General features: G+C 46.4%; 1 protein-coding gene across 1 annotated transcript; it reads left to right on the top strand.

The window, feature by feature from the left end:
- Positions 1-78: 78 nt before the first annotated feature.
- On the top strand, positions 79-24394 carry LOC307117753 (cytochrome P450 2J4-like). The gene is made up of 10 exons (XM_079802806.1): positions 79-706; positions 4328-4530; positions 4607-4769; positions 8974-9123; positions 9660-9820; positions 10006-10182; positions 20686-20824; positions 20917-21104; positions 22098-22239; positions 22322-24394. Exons 1-10 carry the CDS (start codon positions 523-525, stop codon positions 22495-22497), a joined length of 1683 nt encoding a protein of 560 aa, XP_079658932.1. The 5' UTR covers positions 79-522; the 3' UTR covers positions 22498-24394.
- Positions 24395-25657: the final 1263 nt, after the last annotated feature.

Below are 25657 nucleotides of genomic sequence, written 5' to 3'. Positions count from 1 at the left end.
TAGGGTGTGAGACCAGCCTGCTATCACAATCACAAGCTTGAGATATTAACGTCCGAATGTTATTTTATGATACTCACATAAACATACACACCAGGTGAATATAAATGAATAATTGTAGCATATACAGAATTTAACCCAAGAAAGAAGTTTTAAATAGGCCAAGTGTTTTAAAAAAGAAACTGGGCAACCACTTTAATTCAACAGGAGCTAGTTATTCCTGGAATACTATAGGCTACTTCATAGAAACTCATTCGACAGAAAGAATCAGAGAGACTTAAACTGTTAAAATATGACCGATAGCATCTGGATATAGTAGCTGTTGCAGTGCTGCTCACGTTTTCTAACTGCTGTTAGAGTCTAACCATCTATTATAACAATAAACATTAACTCTAACGCACTTCATATAAATACCACTTCTATCAATATTCCTGAGAGGTCGACTAATGCCATAAAATCTCAAAATATGCAGTAATTTCATCAATTTGCCAGCGAGTGTGCTTGAGATAGCCTACACTGAAATGAATGGGGTTCAATGCTGGAACTTACTGGTCGCTCCGTGACACGCTTTACTTCCGCGGCGCATTCCTCAGTTCCTCAGGTCCTGCTAGAGTCCTTGAAAAACAGACTTACGAAACTCGTTTCGTAACTCTGTTTTTCAAGGACTCTGCCACGAACGTCAATTGCTCAGCAAATAAACATCATTCTCGTAAGTATTGATATCCTGACCGACATCTTTGCAGTGTAGCGATCGTTTGACATTAGTGATGCTGCTTGTTGTTGAAGTTGTGTAAACTCGGGTGGGTAGAAAAAAGTCAAACTTTTAGGCTACTTGTGTTGTTATGCTACTGTACCGTGAAGGGTCTGTCATAAGTTTAAGTGTTTGTCAAAAATCACCCACTTGAAATAAAATTGAAGTTGCATAATATAATAACTCTGAATAAGTAATATAACGCAGGGTTTCCCCATCATGGGTTTTATATGGATATGCCCAAATCATATTGGAATTTCAGTTTATCCTGTAGGATCTTATTGGATTCTTAGAATCCTATTGGTCATTCTGATTTATTTTAATGGAATTTCACTTTGTCCTTTGATATTTTTTTATCATTACTTTTTTTATTATAATAAATCAATTATTAATGAATTAATTACTTTTTAGAGTAACATGTGTGTGTGTGTGTGTGTGTGTGTGTGTGTGTGTGTGTGTGTGTGTGTGTGTGAGAGAGAGAGAGAGAGAGAGAGAGAGAGAGAGAAAGAGAGAGAGAGAGAGAGAGAGAGAGAGAGAGAGAGAGAGAGAGAGAGAGAGAGAGAGAGAGAGAGAGAGAGGGTCCCATTAAAATCCTGTAGAAATTATCCTATGGGATATTTATGTATTGTCTATTTGTCTTATAAGACAATTCCCACATAATCCTTTAGGAATCAGATGATAATCTTTTAGGACAAGACATAAATATCCTATAAGACAATTCCTGATGACGGAATCCTATAGGAACGGTTCCAAAATATGATAGAAATTCTAAATGGAATCCTGTACAAGGGGCATGAGGTTGATATAAATGGCAAATTAAATTTAAATTAGTGCTAAATTAAAACAATTTTGTTTTGTTTTTAGAAATATTTTAATACTTATTAAATGTAAAATCATATCAAGGTAGACCATAACATGTTAGTATGGTCTTTCATACTAAAATTAATTAAATGTATTACTGGGGTCTGGTCAGGTCAGGCTTAGTTATTTGATTAAAGGTGCAGTGTGTAATATTTATGACTATTGACAGAAATGCAATATAATATACATAACTATGTTTTCAGTGGTGCATAAAGACCTTACATAATGAACCGTTATGTTTTTATTACCTTAGAATGAGCCGTTTCTATCTCCATACACCGCGGGTCCGCTTACAGTGAAGTCGCCATTTTGAGCCGCCATGTTTCTACAGTAGCCCTAAACGGACAAACTTCTCTACAGAGCGCTAGTCACTCTCTGCTGTCTCAGACGACATTTTTGTCCTGTATCGGCCACCGTAGCTTCTCTGTTATGAAATGGAGGGGTGATCGGTGGCCGATTGCAATTCACAACCTCACCACTAGATGCCGCTAATATTTACACACTTTACCTTTAATTAATTTAAAATGACTTAAGCCCTATTCGCACGGGATTAGTATTATCTGGGGACCTCTGGTGATTTGTAATAATTGCAGAGAATGTCTGTGATCTTAATCCTGTGCGAATTGGCCATGTCTGTAATTTGTAAAGTAAAAATTCCCCCGCAAATTACCTACCATATTTCGCCAAACTCTGAGGTCCTGTGATAATATTAGTCCCGTGCGAATCAGCATCTCTGTGATTTGGCCGGGATTAGGCGGATCGTATATCATTTTTGCAAGGTTTTTGTTTCCTGTGCGCATTTTTATCTTTATCTTTCACGAAGAATGGAGCGAGGCTGCATAAAATGCGCACAGTTATGAATTCCCTGCGGCCGCGCGGATTAAACTTTCACTTTAGAATGAGCACCAATTTGGGAGTAAATTGCATGATTGGTGTGTTTAATATTATTCTTAATGAAAAACACAAAAACAGAACAGTACAATGACAAACTTGCTTAAATGGGCGCTTTTACATTTAGGTTTGAAACAGAATCTTCCGCCGTATATTGTTATTATTGCTCAGTTACGTTTTTAATTGTAGCGTCTGTTCTCTAACTGAACTAAATTAGTTGTATTACTATAAAACAATCAAAATGATATCGATACGACTGTCTATAACAGAAACATTTACAAGTCTTGACATCATATCCGGGAGATAAGTCAGTAAATTCGAGTAAAATCACAGGCTTGCTTATCCCGTGCGAATGCGCCATGCAAAATTCAGATGTGGGGGAGTAATTTCTAAATAACACGAGGTCCTCAGATAAGTGCAAATAGGGCTTTAAATGTTTTCTATTTCTGATTTCTATATTTTAAGTATTATTAAAATCTAGCTGGTGTAATGAGATTGAAAAAAATAGATTGTAAAATAGCAAAATGATCAAGTTGAAGTTTTGTAGTAGGGCTGTTCGATTATGGCAAAAAAAAATCATGATTATTGGTGGATGAAATGATCAAAGTCTTATTTCATGATATGAGTCATTTTAAATGTCAGTGAAATTTCATAAACCGACACTTCAGCAAAAACATAACACATAACTTAAGACATAACCAACTGTGGCATTTTGACATATTTTGTGTGTACTGTTTGGCCGCTTAGGCACGTATCTGAATCCCATAGTATACTTCGCTTATGCACGTTCTGACCTGTCCCGGAGCGCTTAAATTATCCCATGATTTACTCACCCTCAAGTCATCCTAGGTGTGAATGACATTCTTCTTTCGGACGAATAAAATCAGTTATATTAAAAATGTCCTGGCTCTTCCAAGCTTTATAATGGCAGTGACTGTTGGGTCATTTTTGAAGTCCATAAAAGTGCATCTATCCATCACATAACTGCTCCACACGGCTCCGCGGGTTAAAAAAGGCCTTCTGAAGCGAAGCCATGCGTTTGTGGAAGAAAAATATCCATATTTAAAACTTATAGACTAAAATAACTAGCTTCCGGTGGTCAAAGGTACACAGGTCGAGTTGAACTAACCCTTTAAAGTGCTTTTAATAACACTGTTTAATATCAAGCACGTCCCACATTTTATATGTCAAGTCACATTTATTTATATAGCGCTTTTTACAATGCCGATTGTTTCAAAGCAGCTGCACAGTGTTAAACAGGAAAATATTGCAACAGAATTTGATTCGGCTGTACATCAAGGGCATAATGGAGAAAAATAACCCTTGGGAGAAACCAGGCTCAGTCGGGGTGCCGGTTCTCCTCTGACCAACGAGCAAACAGTGTATGATTATTATTCTGGCAACTTTACAGGTCAGGGGTCATATTAGATCGAAATATTCGAAAGATCTGAGTCATCACACCGGAGACGGGTTTAAAGGACGGGACATTTCCCAAACACGCTCGAAGAGCTTGACCAATCACAACACACCGGTCCAGCCCACCAATCAGAGCACATTGTGCTGTTTAGAAGGAGGGGCTTCAGTGAAACAGGAACTAAAGAGAGCGTTACTGACAGACTGAAGAGAGGAGCCACAACAATGGATTGTTAATGTGTTTTCAAGCATTAAAACTTATTTTAGTAGAGACCAAAAACAACATCAAGACTTTGAAAAAAGGGCACAATATGGATTTTTTTGTCAGGGTTTATTTGAAATTGAAATCTTTTGTTATATTATAAATGTCTTTGTAAGTTAAATGTCTGTGTGTAATGGTCTCTCTGGTCTCAGTAAGCATGGCGTCAGTGTTGTCACAGCTGATGGGTCAGTGGATCGATGTTCAGGGATTCCTGATATTTCTGTGTGTGCTGCTGTTGGTGAAACACCTGCGAGATGTTCATTCAAAGAACATGCCTCCGGGACCCTTCCCTCTGCCGGTCCTTGGAAACCTCATAAATATAGGCTTTAGTGATCCACTGGGCTCCTTTCAGAGGGTAAGTCACACATGACGCATACAAATATGTCAAATTTTTTTATGTGAATGTATAACTTAACAATCATGTTGATCAGATTGCAGAGAGGTATGGAGATGTGAGCACGCTTTATCTGGGAAGCAAGCCCTGCATACTTCTCACTGGATACGAGGCTTTCAAAGAGGCGTTTGTGGGACAGGCGGACATCTTCACAGACCGGCCGTACTTCCCTACAGTTGACAAGCTCAATAAAGGGAAAGGTACAGATGGAGAAAAAGTTCCCTTTCAATACGGTTCACTTCGCATTGCGCCAGTCTCTGACGCGTATGGGGAAACTCAGTTTTTTTTCCCAAATACTGAAGACTGGTTGGTTCTCATCTGTACACTTGCACATACAAATGGCCTTTCAGTCCGCCAGAAAGGGAGGGGCTGACTGCCTATTTAAGTTGCACAAAACGGCCATTTATTCAGATCTTCTCTCCTTTAGCGTGAAGACACATCTCCTCGCTGACTCCGAAGATGAAGAAGCCTTTACTCGCTGTCGAGAACAGCCTCTGCAGCGGATCAACGGCAGCTCGCAGCTCGCAGCTGACTCTGCACTTCTCCCCTGTGGCATTCCGGCTAAAGCAAGAGCAAATTTAACGGCGCAAGCCGATTATAAAAGAGCATATTTCATATTTCAGGGCGCGCCCACGCAGAGGCTGCACTGACAGAGACCAGTCTCGAGCCGAGACGGAAGAAACAGCGGAGCTGCTGGGTAGAGCAACAGGGCTGCAGCGACCTCACGTCGGCCCAGTGCCCACGTGCCTTTCTCTCCCCACAGTGTGCTGATTCGCCAGTGCTCTTCACCCACGGTGACCAGTGCCCCTCTTCTGGTGTGAGCTGCATGTATTCATTCGGCGGCTCCTAGGAGGAATGTGAAGACACGATTTCTCTGGCGGCATCTGATGCTGAAGACTGGGCGAACTCCGCCCAAAACCTGCTTAAAGAGATGGACTCAGCGAGGCCTCGGCAGGACTTGGAACTCATCTGCGTTTTTACTTAGGCAGTGATTGAGCTGGACATGGACTGGTCGGTGTGTCGAATTGGGTTTTAGAGACAATAAAAAGCTTCAACACTTCGGTCTCGGATTCAACTCTCATGTCCTCCAAGCCAAAGTTCAGGTTCTGCTAGAAAAGAGTGTGGTAGAAAAGGTTCCCACAGCCCTCAGCAACCCTTAGCAAGTGGGCCTCAGGCCTCGACTGGAAATCTCTGAACCACACTCTAATGAGACGGCCGTTCAGGATATGCTAACTTTGAAACAATTCCTCTCAGATCTACCCAGGGAATTGGTTTTCATCATTGAATCTGAAGGACATATTTTCATATTCAGATAGCTCCCCATCACAGATCGTTCTTTAGATTCGTGTTCAAGGCTATCAATATACAGTCCTACTATTCGGACAGTCTCTGGCTCTACGCACCTTTACGAAATGTGTAGATGCCGCTCTCTGTCAACTGAGGCGAAGGGAAGTTTGTGTCCTGAATTACCTCGGCGATTGGCTGCTTTTAGCCCAATTGAAATAGGAACTGTGTGCACACAGGTCTCTGCTCCTCAGCCATCTAGAAAGCCTGGGGTTCAGAATCAACTTGAGCAAGAGCTTGCTGTCCCCCAGCAAACACATCGCGTTCCTGGGTGCAATATTAGACCCGTCCGAAATGCGGGCTTGGATTTCGCTGGATCGCTTCATGAAAATTCAGCAGCTTGCAACGGCATTCAGACTGAGGAGCAACCTCCCTTTGAAGACATTTCAGAAGCTTCTGGACCTCATGAAAGCAGATTCCTCAGTAGTTCCCTTGGGCCTGTTACATATGGGGCTTCTGCAACACTGGTTGAAGGCCCACGTCCCACCTCAAGCATGGTACAAGGGCCATATTATTCTCAGGTTGAGCCACGGCAGTACCAGAGCCCTGGCCCCCTGGAAATCGCTCCGTCTTTATCGGAGGGGTGAGGAACTGGGCTCAGTTTCCAGAAGGATAGAGTTTGGGCTCAGTTTCCTATCATGATAGACGCCTCCAAGATGGGTTGGGGTGCACTGTGCGACAGCAGACTAGCCTTTAGCTCTTGGACAGAGCCAATGTCAAGCTGGCACATCAACTGCCATGATGATGGAAATGATGGCAGTGCTCCTGGCCTTCAAGGAATTTGAGCAAGTGCTCAGGGGGCACCATGTCCTGGTCCGATCGGATAACATGACAGTGGTAGCCTAAATAAATCACCAGGGCAGACTGGCATGCCGCCTCCCCCTGTGGACACTGGACGGTCTTCGGTCAGTACAAGCTTTACACGTGTCGGGCTCCATGAACACGGGAGCAGATATTCTGTCCCAGAATAGATCGCCCTGGAATGGAGATTCCACCCCCTGACGGCCTGCATGATTTGGAGCATTTTCAGCCAGGCGGAAGTGGATCTCTTTGCGTCGGAAGAGAACACCCACTGCCCAATATTCTTTTAGAGGGAAAAGGGTGCATTGGCCCACAGGTGGCCCGTCTGCGCCTTTATGCCTTCCCTCCAGTAGCACTGCTCCCTTAGGTCATCAGCCGAATCAGGGAGGACAGATGCTCAGTCTTACTCATGGCACCACTCTAGCAGAACCAGCTGTGGTTCCTGGGAATGGTCCAGCTGCTGTCTGCAGCACCTTGGTCAATCCCTCTGAGAAGGGACCTCTTTTCCCAAGTGAAAGGGTCAATCTGGCAACCCCAACCGAGTTGTGGAGCCTCCACTTATGGCCTCTTAACGGGAACATTCAAGTCTCCCCCAGAATGTCTTGAACATGATCTCTGAGTCTAGGGCACTGTAGTAAAGGTTGTTTGTATGGGAAGAAGGAGGCGGGAACCGGCGAACAATCGAAGTATTTAATCAAAAATAAAGATAAAATAAATATGGCGGCGGCAGCCCCTCACGGCCGACTGCCGCCTACACACAAACACAAATAAACACAAAGTGAAAATAAAGGCTGCAGCCCCTCACGGACGACTGCAGCGGATAACACAACTAAAATAAAACATAACGCAAATTCCAGGCCTGGTCCTCTCTCGTCCCTCACTGTCGTCGCTCCTCTCTGATGAGCGCCGCCTCATCCCGCCCTCACGGTCCCTCGGCCTCGCTGCTCACCACATACCCCCAACGCCCTTCGCAGGCCGGGGGGCACTCCCGAGTCGGCGCTCTACCCCCCCCGATCACGGCGGCCGCGGGACCTGGGGGTAAGAACAGCGAGGTGAGAGAACGGAGCGGGGAGCATGAGGAGCGACAGAGACGAGAGAGTGGAGAGAGGAGAAAAAAAAAAAAAATTTCTGGTCCGGTTCCCAGACACACTGCCGCTCGGTCCTCAGCCAGCCGAGAGGCTCTTCTTCGCGGTGCCACGCGGTGCCATGCCTCCCCTATGCGGCGGACGACAGCAGGCTCCGGCTCCAGGCAAGCGCTGGGGACTCCTTCGCCCCCTCGCGGACGGCAGCCACCCCACCTCGACCCAGGGGCGCGGCAGCGAGCTCTCCGTCCCACCGATCTTCATCCGCTCCAGCACCACCGCTTCGGGCAGCCGCTCGCGGACTTCTCTCCTCCGCGCTGCCCGAACTCCGCGGCACCGCGATCCCCCTCAGCTGCGAGGGCTCCCTCCTTCCTCCCGGGCTTCGGCACCACTGTAGTAAAGGTTGTTTGTACGGGAAGAAGGAGGCGGGAACCGGCGAACAATCAAAGTATTTAATCAAAAATAAAGACAAAATGAAAATAAAGGCTGCAGCCCCTCACGGACGACTGCAGCGAATAACACAACTAAAATAAAACATAACGCAAATTCCAGGCCTGGTCCTCTCTCGTCCCTCACTGTCATCGCTCCTCCTTTATACTCCCTCACTCCTCCGCAAGGGCCGAGATCGCTGCGGCTCTCAGCTGGCGCTCATCTTCTCTGATGAGCGCCGCCTCGTCCCGCCCTCACGGTCCCTCGGCCTCGCTGCTCGCCACAGGCACCTTCTAACTGATGGAAAAGTATGTGGATGACATCTTGCAGCTTTCCATTTCCAACTGGGGTCAGGTACGAGTTCACCCTGCTATCACAATGTCATACACAAAGCTAGCAGTGCGTTCCCCATATGGGTCAGAGACTGAAGTGAACCGTATTGAAAGGGAGTGCTCCGGTTACTAACATAACCTCAGTTTCCTGAAATACGGGAAAGAGCATTGTGTATCCTGCCGGGCTAACGCCATTGCTATTCAGTCTAAAAAATCTAAAAAAATTGAAATTTTGTGTGACTTAAATAGGCAGTCGGCGGCGCCCTTTCTGGCAGACTGAAAGGCCATTTGTCTGTGCGAGTGCACAGATGTGAACCAATCAGGCTTAAATACTTTCTATCTATGTCTATTCATGTCAAATAATACATCTTTCTTTGTAGGTCTATTCATGTCAAATAATAAATCTTTCTTTGTAGGTCTATTTATGTCAAGTGGCCACATGTGGCGTCAACAGAGACGTTTTGCTCTGGCAACACTGAAATACTTTGGTGTAGGGAAGAAAACTCTAGAAAACTCCATCCTTCAGGAGTGTCACTTTCTCTTTGACTCTGTACAGACTGAACAAGGTCAGTGAGCATCATTTTAGTGCCAAACTCTCTGTACAAACAAGATTTGCTGTCATTTTTTTATTAAAAACTCCAGAAAATATGAATACAAAGAATGCACTTTTTTTAAAAAATCTAAAAATGTATTATACCCAGGGAATTAAATGTTTAGTTCAATGTGATAATCATGTCTTGAAGGGCTGTGTGTACATACTATCCTCTAGAGGCCACTATCTGCAAGTGCAAGTGTCTTTTTGGAAGGTCAAACATAGGGGAAACCACGTTTCCTTAATTTCCTCTTTTTTTTATAATAAAAATAATAAATTAAATCAATACAAATGTGGTAATCATAATTAAATATGTAATAATCATAAATAAAAATAAATACTATTTTAATAATAATAAATGAAATAAATATAAATTAAATACAAATATTTAAGATGTATTGTAGAAAGGAAAAGGTGTTTTTTAAGAGATGTTTGTTTGTTTTTCAGGTTTTCTGTCATAAAACCTAAATCATATAGCATTGCTCTTTAATTTGGTTGTTGTGTTTCTAGGTTTGCCCTTTGACCCTCATCGTGTTTTGACCAATGCCGTGGCTAATATAATCAGCGGGTTGGTGTTTGGTCACAGGTTTGAGTATGATGACCATCAGTTTCATCTGATGCAGAAGTATGCGGATGACATGTTACAGCTTCCCGTTTCCAACTGGGGTCGGGTACGAGTTCACCCTGCTATCACAATGTCATACACAAGGCTAACAATATAAAAAGTAAAATAACACAAATCAATGCAACTGAAATGAAATTGTGCTATCAACATCAGTTTCATTCAAGGAATTGTAGTGCGTGTTAAATTGTGCATTTTATAAAAAAATGTTGTCCTTTATTTGTCTCTTTACAGTTGTATAATCAGTTTCCAACCCTCATGTCACTGCTGCCAGGAAAACACCAGACTGCATTCGCCAGCATGTCTAAACTTCAGCCCTTCATGCAGGAGGAATTCAGAAAACACAAGGAGGAGAGAGACCCGTCCGACCCCAGAGACTACATTGACTGCTATCTGGATGAAATTGAGAAGGTAGTGTTGTCCTAAGATGCCCTGGTGTATTTAAATTCCTTTAAGATTGCTTTATTGGGAGTTAAAGCATGCGTTAGCACCTCCTTTATGAATATTCATGTCTGGCCTACAGAGATCATGTAGTTACAGCATCTTACAGATCATGCTAACTAGTCTTAACCACTTGTTAAGAAATGGTCCAAATTCTCATTAGTGAAATGAGTGCTGGAGCGGAAATGCCACCAATTTATTTAGAATGTGAACCTTTCAAATTGAATATATTTGTAGTTTAAACCTTCAAAAGCCAAAATATATTACAAAATATACTTTAAGGAGCAAGAATATACACTTCCACACCATAGTATTTTTGACTACTATAGTATTTTTCCCCCACTATGATAGTCAATGGTTGCAGAGATCTGCTTTAAAGCTGCACTGTGTGATATTTCCCCCATCTAGCGGTTAAAAGGTATATGACCATCCAGTGAAGGTTATTTTCTGTTCCTCTCAATTCCGCATTCGTTTTAACTCCTACGGTGGCCGATTTCGTCCAAGATTAACATGGCTTCCAGTTCGACCTCGTCCACAGTCCACAGTGCCATCGAGTGTTAAAAAGCAAAAGGCGAAGCTTGAATTTACAGGTATGTCCCTCTTTGGCTAATGTACTTTCAAGATCGAGGGACAACATGGCGACCCGCATTCGAACCCCTCACCCATATGTATTTTCAATGGCATATTATAAACTTACGAGAATACTTTATTACTTGAAAGAAGTAAATATACATTAATGAGCACATATATTTTTGAAAGAACTAAGTGTTTTTAGCTAAGAATAAACTAAAAAAGTTACACAGTGTAGCTTTAAAGCAACCATTTTTTTCTGCTGAAAGAGCCACAGCCACCAGGGAATACCGTTTCCATGAAAGGGTGTACATGGTCTGCAACAATGCTTAGGTAGGTGGCACGTGTCAAAGCAGGACCCAAGGTTTCCCAGCAGAACATTGCTCTGTGGTCCAGTTCTGATGCTCACGTGCCCACTGTTGGTGCTTTCGGTGGGGGACAGGGGTCAGCATGGGCACCCTGACTGGTCTGCGGCTATGCAGCCCCATATGCAACAAACTGCGATGCACATTCTGACACCTTTTTGTCAAAAATCCTCACGCTTGCCCATTTTTCCTGCTTCTAACACATTAACTTTGAGGACAAAATGTTCACTTGCTGCCTAATATATCCCACCCACTAACAGGTGCTGTACTGAAGAGATAATCAGTGTTATTCACTTCACCTTTTAAGTGGTCATAATGTTATGCCTGGTCGGTGTGTATATATATATATATACACACATATACATATATATATACTGACCCAGCTCTCCATAACCCCCCCCCCCCCCCCCCCATATGTATGTGGGTCAGTTTAGCTGAGAGAAGATCAGGCTTGATGGTATTGAAGGCCGAACTGAAGTTCACAAATAAGATCCTAGCATAAGTCCCAGGTCTGTCGAGATGTTGCAGGATATAATGCAGTCCCATGTTGACTGCATCATCCACAGACCTGTTTGCTCTGTAGGCAAATTGTGCAGGAGGTGATGGGGGGCGTGTGAAGTGCAGATCAGAGCAGGTGTGTGGTGTGAGACTAGGCTTTTCAAACCTGCAGTAGAATGCATTCTGATCCTCAGCCAGTTGTTGATTCTCTACAGAACGGGGGGATGGTGACTTGTAGTTTGTAATGTTCCTCAAGCCTGTCCAAACTGAAGCCGGGTCGTTTGCTGAAAACTGGTTCCCTTTCAGTCGGTCACTACGACGTACGTCGGTAATAACCGACGAATTGGGATCACTTCAGAGAGCCCCTATCAGCTTCGAGAACTTAAGAACAGGCCAATGAACAATTGGCGTGCGAGATTTGCATCTCGCGCTCCGCCCCGCGCCGCGGGTATAAACAGGAAGCGAGAGCACCGCACTGACGTCATTCACTTCGGAGCCGAACCGGCGTTTGAAGTTACAGAGACTGCTTTCCTGTCTTTTCAGCGAAAGAGATTCATTCAGAACAGAGAAGAGGATCGTGTGCTGGTGTGACGGCGCTTTCCAGCGGGACCGCAAACTCAGCTGCACAAGGAACAAACTGCTGTTATCACAGCATCTGTTGGTATCGGTGGGCGTTCCTTCCTTTGAGTGCAAACACAGGCTGCACTATTCCCTGTGTGTTGCCGCGGTTTCCCTGGGTGCTTCAGCACTCTCTTAAAAGAGCATTTTCCTCACAAAAAGAGCAACACGGGTGTGACACTGCGTCTTTTTCAAGATGTCATTCCACCCGTGCGTTTCTGGATGCGGTCGTTCCCTCTCGCCCGCTGACGGCCACACTCACTGCATCACGTGCCTGGGCTTACAGCACGCTGAGGCAGCGTTTGTGAATAGTTCGTGTTCTCACTGCGGGAACATGACTATTGCGGTGCTTAGGTCGAGACTCACCTACCTCCGGGAAGGCGGAGTCCCCCTCCCCATACCTCGATCTAGAGCTATCCCTAACCAGGATAGACCTACTTCGACGGATGGCCGGGGTGATCTGAGGATTACGTTCAGGACAAACCCGCCTAGTGTCCCTACGCAGGTCCCTGAACCCTCTCAAGCACCGCTGCCGGTGGCGCCACCGGAAGAGATCGCTGGTCCCGCCCACGGGCGCCCAGTCATCTCTTTCGGAGCACCCGCGGACGAGCAGATGTCGATCGCAGCATCGGAGGGGGAGTTCCAGTCCTCAGAGGATGAAGATTCAGCTGTGCTGCCTCCCTCTGGGAGAGTGGCAACGGCTGAGTCGGACCCTGAGTTGACGGCTATGCTTTCCCGGGCCGCCAAAAAGGTCGGGCTTGTGTGGAACCCTCCACCACGTCCCGAACCTTCTAGGTTGGATGATTGGTTCCTGGGGGGGGGTCGCGCTGGTTCTCAGCGTCCCGCCCCAGTGCCATTCTTCCCGGAGGTGCATGAGGAGCTTTCCAGGTCGTGGACGACACCCTTCAGTGCCAGAAACAGACCTGGAGGCTCCTCCCTCCTCACTACCCTTGACGGTGGACAGGCCAAGGGTTACGAGGGGATCCCGCCAGTCGAACGCGCCGTCGCGATGCAGCTGCGTCCGGCGTCCGCCTCCGAGTGGCGTGGTGATCCTCGTCTCCCGTCCAAAGCCTGTAGGTTTTCCTCCAGTCTAACTGCGAAGGCCTACAGGTCCTGCGGACAGGCCGCGTCTGCCTTGCATGCCATGGCGTTGCTTCAGGTGCACCAAGCCCAGGCACTCATGGACATGCACGAGGGTAGGTCTGACCCAGAGCTCCTCCGGGAGCTCCGGGCGACGAAAGTTACCGCCCGTTCCGTGGGTCAGGCGATGTCCACCTTAGTGGTCCAGGAACGGCATCTCTGGCTCAACCTGGCCGACATGAGGGAGACTGATAAGAACCGGTTCCTGGACTCCCCCATATCGTCGGCCGGGTTGTTCGGTGACGCGGTCGAGAATTTCGCCCAGCAATTCTCGGCCGCCCAGAAGCAGACGGAGGCCATCAAACACATCCTGCACCGGCGGCCCGCTGCTGCCTCCACCCAGCCGCCAGCTGCAGCACCTCCGCCTGCCCGTCGCCGAGGACGTCCTCCTGCGGCCGCCCCCGCTCCCGCCCCAGCCCAGCAGCAGCCTTCCACCGGCCGTGGGCGTGGAGCCGGTCGCGGGAAGAACGTCCAGCCCGCTCAGGCCGCTGCCAAGCCAGGTGGCAAGCGCCGTCGAAAGAGACCCTGAGACGGGCCGCCCAGAGATGGAGGAAACTGCTCTTCGGGAGATGGCTGCAGCACCACTCCTTCCCCCGGTGGAGGGCCGGGGGAACCCCATTTTTCTTTCTGTTCCGCCACTGGCCCCAGTGCCAGTGGCACCCAAATTTTCAATAAAAGAGCAGTTTCCAACATCTCTGGGTGCCAAGAGAGCGCGTCTGACGGTATGCGACGCTACCATGCCTCGTACCCCTCAGACACCTCTCTCCTCGCCAACAGGGGGCGTCGGTTGTGCGGACGCACACAAAGTGCCTCCCCACGTTCGCCCGTCCCCTCAGCGGATGCAGGTCGTGTGTCAGACCCAGACCCCTGCACGGACCACTCCCATGTCGTCCTGGGGCCCCTGCGTTCCGCTGCGCTGCCCCGCTCCGGGTACGTCCGTGGTGCCGATGATCCCGCTTGCTCGGTCTCTGGGGGCCTGGCTAGCGCTCCCCAGCCCGTCTCGCTGGGTCATCCGCACCATCAGACTCGGCTATGCGATTCAGTTCGCCCGGCGTCCCCCGAAGTTCAGGGGTGTCCACTTCACTTCTATACCGAAGGAGGGCGCCCCCGTGCTTCAGGCGGAGATCGCTGTCCTATTGGCGAAGGACGCGATAGAGCCGGTCCCTCCAGCCGATATGAAGTCCGGGTTCTACAGCCCGTACTTCATTGTACCCAAGAAAGGTGGCGGGTTACGACCAATCCTGGATCTGCGTTACTTGAACCGCTCCCTTCACAGGATGCCGTTCCGAATGTTAACCCAGAAACGCATCTTCAGGTGCATCCGTCCCCAGGATTGGTTTGCAGCGATCGACCTGAAGGACGCGTACTTTCATGTCTCGATTCTCCCTCGACACAGACCGTTTCTACGCTTTGCTTTCGACGGACGGGCATACCAGTACAAAGTCCTACCCTTCGGGTTGTCCCTGTCGCCCCGTGTCTTCACGAAAGTCGCGGAGGCGGCCATTGCTCCCATGAGAGAGCGTGGTGTTCGCATCCTCAACTATCTCGACGACTGGCTGATTCTTGCCCAGTCGCGGGAGCAGTTGTGCGAACACAGGGACATGGTGCTCCGGCACCTCAGCCAGTTGGGTCTTCGGGTCAACTGGGAGAAGAGCAAACTCTGTCCCGTACAGAGGATCTCTTTTCTCGGGATGGAGATCGACTCGGTCGCCATGACTGCGCGCCTTACAGAGGAGCGCGTCCAGTCGGTGCTGAGCTGCTTGAGTACGCTCAAACGCAGTACAGCGGTTCCACTGAAACATTTTCAGAGGCTCCTGGGGCATATGGCAGCAGCAGCCGCAGTAACGCCGCTAGGGCTGCTCCATATGAGACCGCTTCAGCACTGGCTACACGACCGAGTCCCGAGATGGGCGTGGCACAGCGGATCCCTCCGTGTCCAAGTGACGCCGAGATGCCGCCAAACCCTCACCCCGTGGTCGGACCCTTCATTTCTACGGGCAGGAGTGCCTCTAGAACAAGTGTCCAGGCATCATGTTGTCTCCACGGATGCCTCACCCACGGGTTGGGGTGCCACGTACAACGGGCTTGCAGTATCGGGTCTGTGGACGGGGCCCCAACTGCAATGGCATATCAATTGCCTAGAGTTGCTGGCAGTTCGTCTTGCTCTCAGCCGCCTCAAAGGGTCGCTCAAAGACAAGCACGTTCTGGTCCGGACGGACAGCACGACGGCCGTTGCGTACATCAACAAACAAGGTGGTCTACGCTCCCGCCGTTTGTCCCAACTCGCCCGCCATCTCCTCCTGTGGAGTCAGAAGCACCTGAGGTCCCTTCGTGCGATTCACATTCCGGGCCTGCTCAACCGTGCAGCCGACGAGCTGTCGCGGTTGCCAGTGCTTCCCGGAGAGTGGCGACTCCACCCCCAGGTGGTCCAGCTGATTTGGAGTCGCTTTGGGGCCGCACAGATCGACCTGTTTGCCGCCCACGACACGACCCACTGCCAGTTGTTATATTCCCTGTCCGAGGGGACCCTCGGCACGGATGCACTGGCACACAGCTGGCCCCGGGCTCTGCGCAAATATGCGTTTCCCCCAGTGAGCCTTCTTGCACAGACTCTGTGCAAGGTCAGGGAGGACGAGGAGCAACTCCTCTTGGTAGCTCCGTACTGGCCCAACAGGACGTGGTTCCCGGAACTAGTGCTCCTCGCGACAGCACCTCCTTGGCCCATTCCTCTGAGGCAGGACCTTCTGTCTCAGAGACGGGGCACCCTATGGCACCCGCGTCCAGACCTCTGGAAACTCCATGTCTGGTCCCTGGACGGGACGCGGAGGTTCTAGGTGACCTACCGCAAGCGGTAGTCGACACCATTGCTTCCGCCAGAGCCCCCTCTACGAGACGGCTTTATGCGTTGAAGTGGAACCTGTTCGTCGACTGGTGCTCTTCTCGCCGAGAAGACCCCCGGAAGTGTTCGATCGGATCTGTGCTATCTTTTCTTCAAGACGGGTTGGAGAGAAGGCTGTCTCCCTCCACCCTCAAGGTATATGTTGCCGCCATCGCCGCAAGCCATGACCTCGTTAATGGTGAGTCCTTAGGCAAGCATGATCTGATCGTCAGGTTCCTAAGGGGAGCGAGGAGACTAAATCCTCCTCGCCCTTCTTCTATACCCTCTTGGGACTTGACTCTGGTGCTGACCGCACTTCAGAGGGCGCCCTTCGAGCCTTTACAGTCAGTAGAGCTTAAGATCTTGTCTCTAAAGACAATACTCCTGATTGCATTGGCCTCAGTTAAGAGGGTAGGGGACCTGCAGGCATTTTCGGTCGACGAATCGTGCCTGGAATTCGGGCCGGGTGACTCTCAGGTAACCCTGAGACCCCGGCCTGGATATGTACCCAAGGTTCCCACTACTCCCTTCCGGGACCAAGTGGTGAGCCTGCAAGCGCTGCCTTCGGAGGAGGCAGACCCAGCCCTAGCTTTGCTCTGTCCCGTCCGTGCTCTCCGGACTTACGTGGACAGAACGCAAAGCTTCAGGACCTCAGAGCAGCTCTTCGTCTGTTACGGAGGACAGCAGAAGGGAAAGGCTGTCTCCAAGCAGAGGATGGCCCACTGGATAGTGGATGCCATCGTCTTGGCGTATGATTCCCAAGACGTGCCCTGCCCGCTCGGGGTTAGAGCTCACTCCACCAGGGGTGTAGCCTCTTCCTGGGCGCTGGCTCGTGGCGCCTCGCTGACAGACATTTGTAGAGCTGCGGGCTGGGCGACACCCAACATGTTCGCTAGGTTTTATAGCCTGCGTGTAGAGCCGGTGGCTTCTCGTGTGCTCGCTTCCCATAGTCAGCTTCACTGAAGTGCCCGTTCTAGTGTCGGCTTGCTGCGCCATTCCCTTCCCCTGGAACGGATACGTGCGCTTATTTTCTCCAGTCGAGTTCCCCAGGATTGGCGAACCCTGTTGAGTCCTCCGCACCCCTCGGCAGTCGGATGTTGCGGAGCGTCCGATGCCAGATCTGGCACTCGTATGCATTGGTGGAACTTGTGTCAGGCTGGGTTCCGTATGTCGTGACCCCTACGGCGGTCCCATACGTGTATTTCCACGGTACAGCTCCCTACGGCGAGCTCGTGTCTTTCCCTTGGCAGAGTTCTCTGCCGTCTCAGTACGGTGTCGTCCCCCGCCTGCATTAGGCCGGGGCCTCCCCTGGGACTTCCGTATGTTGTGCTGCCCACGGCCAGCCCATACGTGTTCTCCACATGGTAACTCCCTCCGGGCATGATGTGGCTCCCGCAGCGTCCTTCGGGCACGCTTTCCCAGCGTTATCCAATCAAGTCTGCTGAATGGGTCTTGCGGAACAGCAGTATGACTCTCCTAAGCGTGACTCTTCCCGCCCGCTTCAGAACGGGGTCTGAGGGGCTCTCGCTGGGCGCTGGAAGTGGTAGTAACTGTGGCGCTTTCCATAGGGATCCCAATTCGTCGGTTATTACCGACGTACGTCGTAGTGACCGACTGAAAGGGAACGTCTCGGTTACGTATGGTAACCCTCGTTCCCTGAAGGAGGGAACGGAGACGTACGTCCCGTCGCCACAGTTCCTTCCATCACTGCTTGGCCGAGTCACTGGTTCGGCTCCTCAGTGAAAAACGTCAGTGCGGTGCTCTCGCTTCCTGTTTATACCCGCGGCGCGGGGCGGAGCGCGAGATGCAAATCTCGCACGCCAATTGTTCATTGGCCTGTTCTTAAGTTCTCGAAGCTGATAGGGGCTCTCTGAAGTGATCCCAATTCGTCGGTTATTACCGACGTACGTCTCCGTTCCCTCCTTCAGGGAACGAGGGTTACCATACGTAACCGAGACGTTTCTCAGCTTTTCAGAGTAGCTTCTTTTAGCAACTCTGATCTCCTTTGTCAGTCTGTTTCTGGCCTGGTTATACAAGACTTTATCCCCACTTCTGTAAGCATCCTCTTTGGCATGACGGAGCTGTTTGAATTTCCCAGTTAACCATGGTTTATCATTAGTGAATGATAAGAATGTCCTGGTAGGAATGCATGTATCCTCACAGAAACTGATGTTACAGAATCTGTGAGCTCATCCAGATCAGTGGTAGCAGCTTCAAAAACAGACCAATCAGTGCAATCAAAGCAGGCTTGTAAGTCCAGCTCTGCTTCATTAGTCCATCTTTTTACAGTCTTTATTACCGGTTTAGCTGATTTCAGTTTCTGCGTGTAGGTCGGTATAAGATGAACCACACAGTGATCAGAGAGCCCCAAAGCTGCCCGTGGGACGGAGTGATATGCATTCTTTATTATTGTGTAACAGTGGTCCAGTATATTACGGTCTCTGGTGGGACATGTAATGTGCTGTCTGTATTTTGGCAGTTCACGGGAGAGATTTGCTCTGTTAAAATCCCCAAGAATGATTAAAAGAGAGTCTGGATACCTTTGTTCAGTCTCAGCTATTTGTTCAGCCAGCTGTTGTAGCGCCGCGCTCAAACACGCGTCTGGAGAAATGTAAACATTCACGAGAATGAACGAGGAAAACTCCCGCGGCGAGTAGAAAGGTTTACAGTTTATGAAGTGCGCCTCTAGATTAGGAGATCACATCTTCTTCAGCGTTGTTACATCTGAACACCAACTTTCGTTAATGTAGAAACACAATCCACCACCTCTCGTTTTCCCTGTTAGTTCCATGATGCGATCCGCTCGGAACAGCTGGAAGCCCGGCAGATATATAGTGCGTTGTCCGGTATGGCTTCACTCAGCCAGGTTTCAGTGAAGCACAGTGCAGCAGAGTTTGAAAAATCCTTGTTAACGCGGGTGAGGAGAAGAAGTCCGTCCGTTTTGTTAGGAAGGGATCGGAGATTCGCAAGATGAATACTAGGGAGTGCAGTGCAGAGGCCACGCGCGCAAAGTTTAACCACTGCGCCTGCTCGCTTCCCCCGCTTTCGCCTGGCCGCGCGTTTTAAACACACAGCTGTGGCTCCAACGAAAAAATCAAACAAAACGTCACAATAGTCAAAAACTGTAGAAATGTTGTCTGGTGTGTTTTTCCTAATGTCCAGTAGTTCGTCTTTGGTGAAACTGATCGGAAAAGAATGACTAAACGCAGAACAAACTAACAAAAACAACTGAATAGCTGAAGAGCTCCATACCGAGGCTGCCATCCGCGGCGCCATCTTGTATCTTATTCCTATAACAGTATAGATTTACTGTTCTCTGAAATTAACTTAACATACATATAGACATTATTGTCAAAATAGCTGGCAACAAAAGTGAGTACACCCTAAGTGAACATGTCAAAACTGTGTCCAAAGTGTCAATATTTTGTGTGAGAACCATTGTTATCCAGCACTGCCTTAATCCTCTTGGGCATGGAATTCACCAGAGCTACACAGGTTGGCGCTGGGATCCTCTTTCACTCCTCCATAATGACATCACAGAGCTGCTGGAGGTTAGACACATTGGGCTTCTCCACCTTCCGCTTGAGGATGCCCCACAGATACTTAACAGGGTTCAGGTCTGGAGACATATTTGGCCACTCCATCACCTTCATCTTTAGCTTCCTCAGCAAGTCAGTTGTCATCTTGGCGGTGTGTTTGGGGTCGTTATCATGTTGGAAAAATGCTTATCTGAATGAAGGCCATCATGTTCTGCTTCTTCCCCAGTACCAGCTGCATTCATGCAGCCCCACACCATGATGGTGCCACCACCATGCTTGACTTTAGGCAAGACACAATTTTCTTGGTACTCTTCACCAGGGCGTCACTACACATGCTGGGCACTATCTGAGCCAAACAAGTTTATCTTGGTCTCATCAGACCTCAGGACATGGTACCAGTAATTCATGTTCTTGGACAGGATGTCTTCAGCAAACTGTTTGCGGACTTTCTTGTGTGCCAGCTTCAGAAGAGGTTTCCTTCTGGGACGACAGCCATGCAAACCGACTTGTTGCAGTGTGCGGGATATGGTCTGAGCACTGATAAGCGGACCTTCCGCTTCTGCAACCTCTAAAGCAATGCTGGTAGCACTCACGCATCTGTTTTTTTTAAGCCAGCTTCTGCACCTGACACACAGCACGAGGACTCAACTTCTTTGATCGACCCTTGCGAGGCCTGTTCCGAGTGGAACCAGCCTTGGAAAACCTGTGTATAACCCTGGCCACTGTACTGTAACTGAGATTCAGGGTGCTACCGATCTTCATATAGCCTAGGCCATCTTTGTGGAGAGCAACAATTCTAATTCTCAAATCTCAAATATATATATATTTCCTTATGGCAAGTTTTTTTGTGTTCTATTATTCCCAGTGTAAGGACAGCGAGGCAGAGTTCACAGAGGAGAACCTGATGCACTGTGTGGTGGATCTGTTTGGAGCCGGAACAGAGACCACCTCTAATACCCTCAGATGGGCTCTACTCTTCATGGTCAAGTATCCAGACGTGCAAGGTGGGATGTAGGTCAGTCAACAAATGTGACTTCCTTTTGCTTGTCCTCAAAAAATACCATCAACATGTTGTTCGTTGACTATTTTCTTTCAGAGAAAGTCCAGTCTGAGATCGATCAGGTGATTGGACAGACACGTCAACCACTAATGGATGACCGGACAAATCTTCCATACACCTACGCTGTGATCCATGAAATTCAGAGGTTCGCAAACATTATTACCTTTACACCTCCAAGAGTGGCCAACAAGGACACAACAGTGAGAGGACAACTCATCCCGAAGGTTATTACATTATTATTTTATGTACCATACAGCATTTGTGTGACTAAACAATGTCAGTATAAAAAGAGGAGGATGCGAAAAAAGAGAGCAGAGTTTTTACAAATGTATGATACAAGCCCTCATGTTTTGCTGAGCTGTCACTGTAATACTTATGAGCTCTGACACATGATTTACTAAGGTTTGCGCTAGTCAATTTATGGGAATTTGCGCCATTAAGCATGTCTTAAACTAGACGCTAACTTGCACTGCTCTTGGTAGATTGCTTTGGCCATTATGGAAATGATCCGGCTGCGTCTGTTTTTTTTATTTGTGCGGTCTCAGTAGATCACGTGCAGAACTTTACACTCACATCAGCGCTTTTTGGTTTTGCACTCTCACGCTAATTTGCCCTTTTAGTTTTTGTTGTTGAGTAAATCTTGCCAATGGAAATCAAAACCAGATCTCAAGGCCGGCGTACACTGTGCGAGTTCTGATACTCGGAAGGTCGTGAGATATTGCACATGCTACGAGTCAGTTAACCTGATAATCGCGTCAAAGCAGCTGATACACGACACGACTGCACTGCACGGCGAGTCTGCGGCAATCACGTGAGCTTTCGCGCTAAACATATAACAAAAGAAATATCCTAATAATACTCATCGTATGATATTATGGCAATAGGGGACAGCCTATACGCTGGTGAAAAACATGTTTAAAAATGATTAGGAGGTCGGGAGTTGCTCTAGACATTTTCCAAACAAACTGTCCAGTCGACCAATCAGAGCACACTGTGCCTTTCAGAAGGGGGGGCTTCAGTGAGACATGAACTAAACAGAGTTACTGATAGACTGAAGAGACGAGCCGCAACAATGGAGATATGTGAAGAATAATGAGTTTTTGAGCATTCAGGCATGAAAACCAATTTTAAAGAGACCCATAACAACATCAAGACTTTGTAAAAGGGTATAATACCTCTACCATGAATCTATAACTCTATATATTTGGCTATTACAGGGTGTGATGGTGCTGCCGCTGCTAAAGACAATCCTACAGGATAAGAATGAGTACAGCACTCCGTATGAATTCAACCCTGCCCACTTTCTGGATGAAAACGGCATGTTTTTGAAGAAAGACGCTTTCATCCCGTTTTCAATAGGTAGGTCGTGTGCATACAGCTCTAGCATCTTGAGTTTACTCAGATTATGAGCATATTTACTGATCCAGACCGTGATTTCCAGGTAAGAGAATGTGTCCGGGTGAGCAGCTCGCTCGTATGGAGCTCTTCCTCTTCTTCACGTCTCTGATGCAGCGTTTCAACTTCCTGCCTCTTGAGGGACAAACGCTGAGTCTCAAAGGATCTATAAGTGTCACGTCTGGTCCTGAACCCTTCCAGATACATGCTGTGCCTCGATAGTGTAGAATCATTCGAAGATCAGCTTCCTTAAAGCAGTCCTGTTGCTTAATCATGTTCAAGCCCCAGTGTTCATTACATGGGCTCAGCTCCCAAAGGAACCCACAGCTACAGCTCACAAACCGAAGGGCTGAAATGCATTTCAGTACAAGACCCACCCACTTTTTACGATCAATGATATTGGACCCACTCACTTTTATCGTCTCTAACTCAGCACATGTCTGTTTACTTGCCCCTTAACGATAAACACTTATTATTAAACACAAGTTAGACGCTTTATTTCCACTTTTATAATATTTTCTTCATTTTTATTGAATTTTTATTGGCTTTCTGATCTGATTTGTGATGGAAAAAGGGAGAAGAGTGAGTTCGGCAAAAGGTGGATTCGAACCTCGGGTCAATTTGCGTAAAAACTTCATGCCATGCGTCTTACCCCTACACTATTGCCACTCTCAATGATACAGTGATTTCCGTAATTTTGTCTTTCCCAACCAGACGTTTAGCAAACAAGGCGGTATATTTGTACTTAATGTAAATGGCATCTACTCCAGTAAATTTTTTCTGAAAGGACCCACACACATTTGTTTTGCTTCTGACGCCCATGGACGTACGCATCGATTTATGGCGAAAGAGTAACCCTTGACCCTTGAACCCTTGACTCATGCATAATGACGAACACAGAAGCGCAGAGGATAGAGCAAAACATTCAATTCAATTCAATTCAAATTTATTTGTATAGCGCTTTTCACAATACACATTGTTTCAAAGCAGCTTTACAGAAAGTGCATTTCATAGATGTACAGTAAAAATGTTAGAAAGACAATGTTAAAGAATAATGTTCGATAACAACGCTGGCGTTGAGTCGTCTCTTCACAGGCGTGGAGTCGTCTCATCATATAAGTAACCAATAAGTAACACCTCCGTTTTATCTGAATTTAATAGCAGAAAATTACACGTCATCCAGTATTTAATATCTTCAACACACGCTGTCAGTTTAGATAATTTAGCGTTTTCATCCGGTCGTGATGAAATATATAATTGAGTGTCATCAGCATAACAGTGGAAATTAATTCCATGTTTTCTTATAATATTACCAAGTGGCAGCATATATATTGAGAATAGCAGAGGGCCTAACACGGATCCTTGCGGCACCCCATAGTCTACTGACGTCAAAACATAACACCGGTCATGAATTAGAGTCTAAAACGGGAATTTTTAAAGAGAAATGGCGGAGGATTTCGATATAAGAGAAGAGGGGCCTGAGTTTGTTGCCCAGCCCTATCCACGATAGGCGTCAAAGCTTGTGATGCTCCTGTTCATCGCGTCAGGGGTTACTCTTTTGCCGTAAGTCAACTTGCGTACGGCGATCCGCCGGAAATGAGTTCTTTTAGTCTATAAAGTTTTAAATATGGATATTTTTCTTACACAAATGCGCCACTTCGCTTCAGAAGGCCTTTATTAACACAACCATTCACTGCCATTATAAAGCTTGGAAGAGCCAGGACATTTTAATAAAACTCTGATTGTATTCGTCTGAAAGAAGAATGTCATATCTGTCAGTACAAGTTGCTTTCAGTTAAAACAGCTCAAACATGCATTTTAGTCTGGGACTTTAACTTAGGCCTTCTCTGTAAAACCAGGGGTTAATATCGTGAACTTCCAGTGCTTCGGGGTGATATAACTCAAACGTTCTCATAGACTGTGAATAAGGAAGTTGACTTTGTGGCTACTTAATTTCTAGTAATTGTATTTTGAACAAGCTTTGTATATTATGCAATAATTAATTATTACAGGCTATTCTTTTCAATGCTCTCATTTTTGTTAAAGCCTTTTTTTCTGAACTTTTACTTATGATTATTCTCAATTTCAGCTCAATAAAGACAAAATAACTCATGCAGGCATTTATTATTAGTAACTGTTTTTACTGCCTAATATTTTTGTTAAAATCATGATACATTTTTTCAGGATTCTTTAATAAATAGAAAGTTAAAAACACCATTTATTTGAGATGGAAAGGTTTTTTTTTGCAACATTATAAATGTATTGACTGTCACTTTTGATTAATATATATATATATATATATATATATATATATATATATATATATATATATATATATATATATATATATATATATATATATATATATATATATATATATATATATATATATATATATATATATATGAAATCTATCTTACTTAAACTTTATTTTAAAAGTATATTATTATATATAATCAATGTTGCAAATAGTTGTGCTGCTAAATAGTTTTAGAGACTGATAAAAAAATAATTTCTGACCCCAAAATTTTTAATGGAAATATAAGTACATGATTATACTTCTTTTTATAAACTGTGGACGATTAGGGCATCAGAAAATGATTTCATTTTCATAGTAGTTTATTCACATTTCACTATATCAGAGATGAGAAAATTATCCAGTGCAATGCATGTGAAAGGTCACATGATCTCAATGCCAAGTTGGCGTGGTATCTACAAAGCCACACGACTCATGCATATCAGGATGATATGGCTTATGAATATGAATAAGGTGACATGAAGGTACAGGAAGGGCCCAGGATCATGGTCATTCATTTACAGTAGTTCAGTTGACAAGTGATACTCCTGATTTTCACACTGTAACTTCCGACAAAACCAACAAACCCTTGAATATCAATTAAACTGGCAGGAGGGCATTAGCTCTGCATATGTCTCAGGTGATGAACAAACACAAACGCCATACAAATGCATAACTGTCATGATCAGGACGAGCTTTCTCAGATGCAGACCCCACAGTGAGACCTGAATTACAATTCGGTGTATTTTCAGACATGGCATGTGAAAATCTCTGAAAATGTGAACTTGACTATGAGTTTAAGAAGTGATGGTGCATAATGATCTGTTTTGTATGTTGATCATTGCAGTGTTTCTTATACTAATATGTCAGAAATATGGCTTGCATATGTTGAAGTTAATATATTAATAAGACATTGTGGATGTAATTCTCAATCATATCAATTTTAAAAATCAAAATGAGCAGCATTGTAAGGTAGAAGACTTAAGAATTCATGTTTTTTTTATTTTATTTAATTATTATGCATTAAAAGCTACAACTATAAATACCAGGTCCAGGTCAGATCATTGGAGATATTACATTTTAGGT

The sequence above is a fragment of the Gobio gobio genome (genome assembly GCF_949357685.1).
Source record: "Gobio gobio genome assembly, chromosome: 21".
Lineage (NCBI taxonomy): Eukaryota > Metazoa > Chordata > Actinopteri > Cypriniformes > Gobionidae > Gobio > Gobio gobio.
The sequence above is the reverse complement of the archived record's forward strand: the minus strand, read 5'-3'. Positions and strand labels throughout refer to the sequence as shown.

Bases quoted from the DNA above. Each gene is read 5' to 3' on its own strand.
- LOC307117753 (XM_079802806.1), top strand. From the start codon at position 523: ATGGGGTTCAATGCTGGAACTTACTGGTCGCTCCGTGACACGCTTTAC. The intron at 707-4,327 runs GTAAGTATTGAT...CTCTGGTCTCAG, and splicing joins AGCAAATAAACATCATTCTC to TAAGCATGGCGTCAGTGTTG. The intron at 9,124-9,659 runs GTCAGTGAGCAT...TTGTGTTTCTAG, and splicing joins CTCTGTACAGACTGAACAAG to GTTTGCCCTTTGACCCTCAT.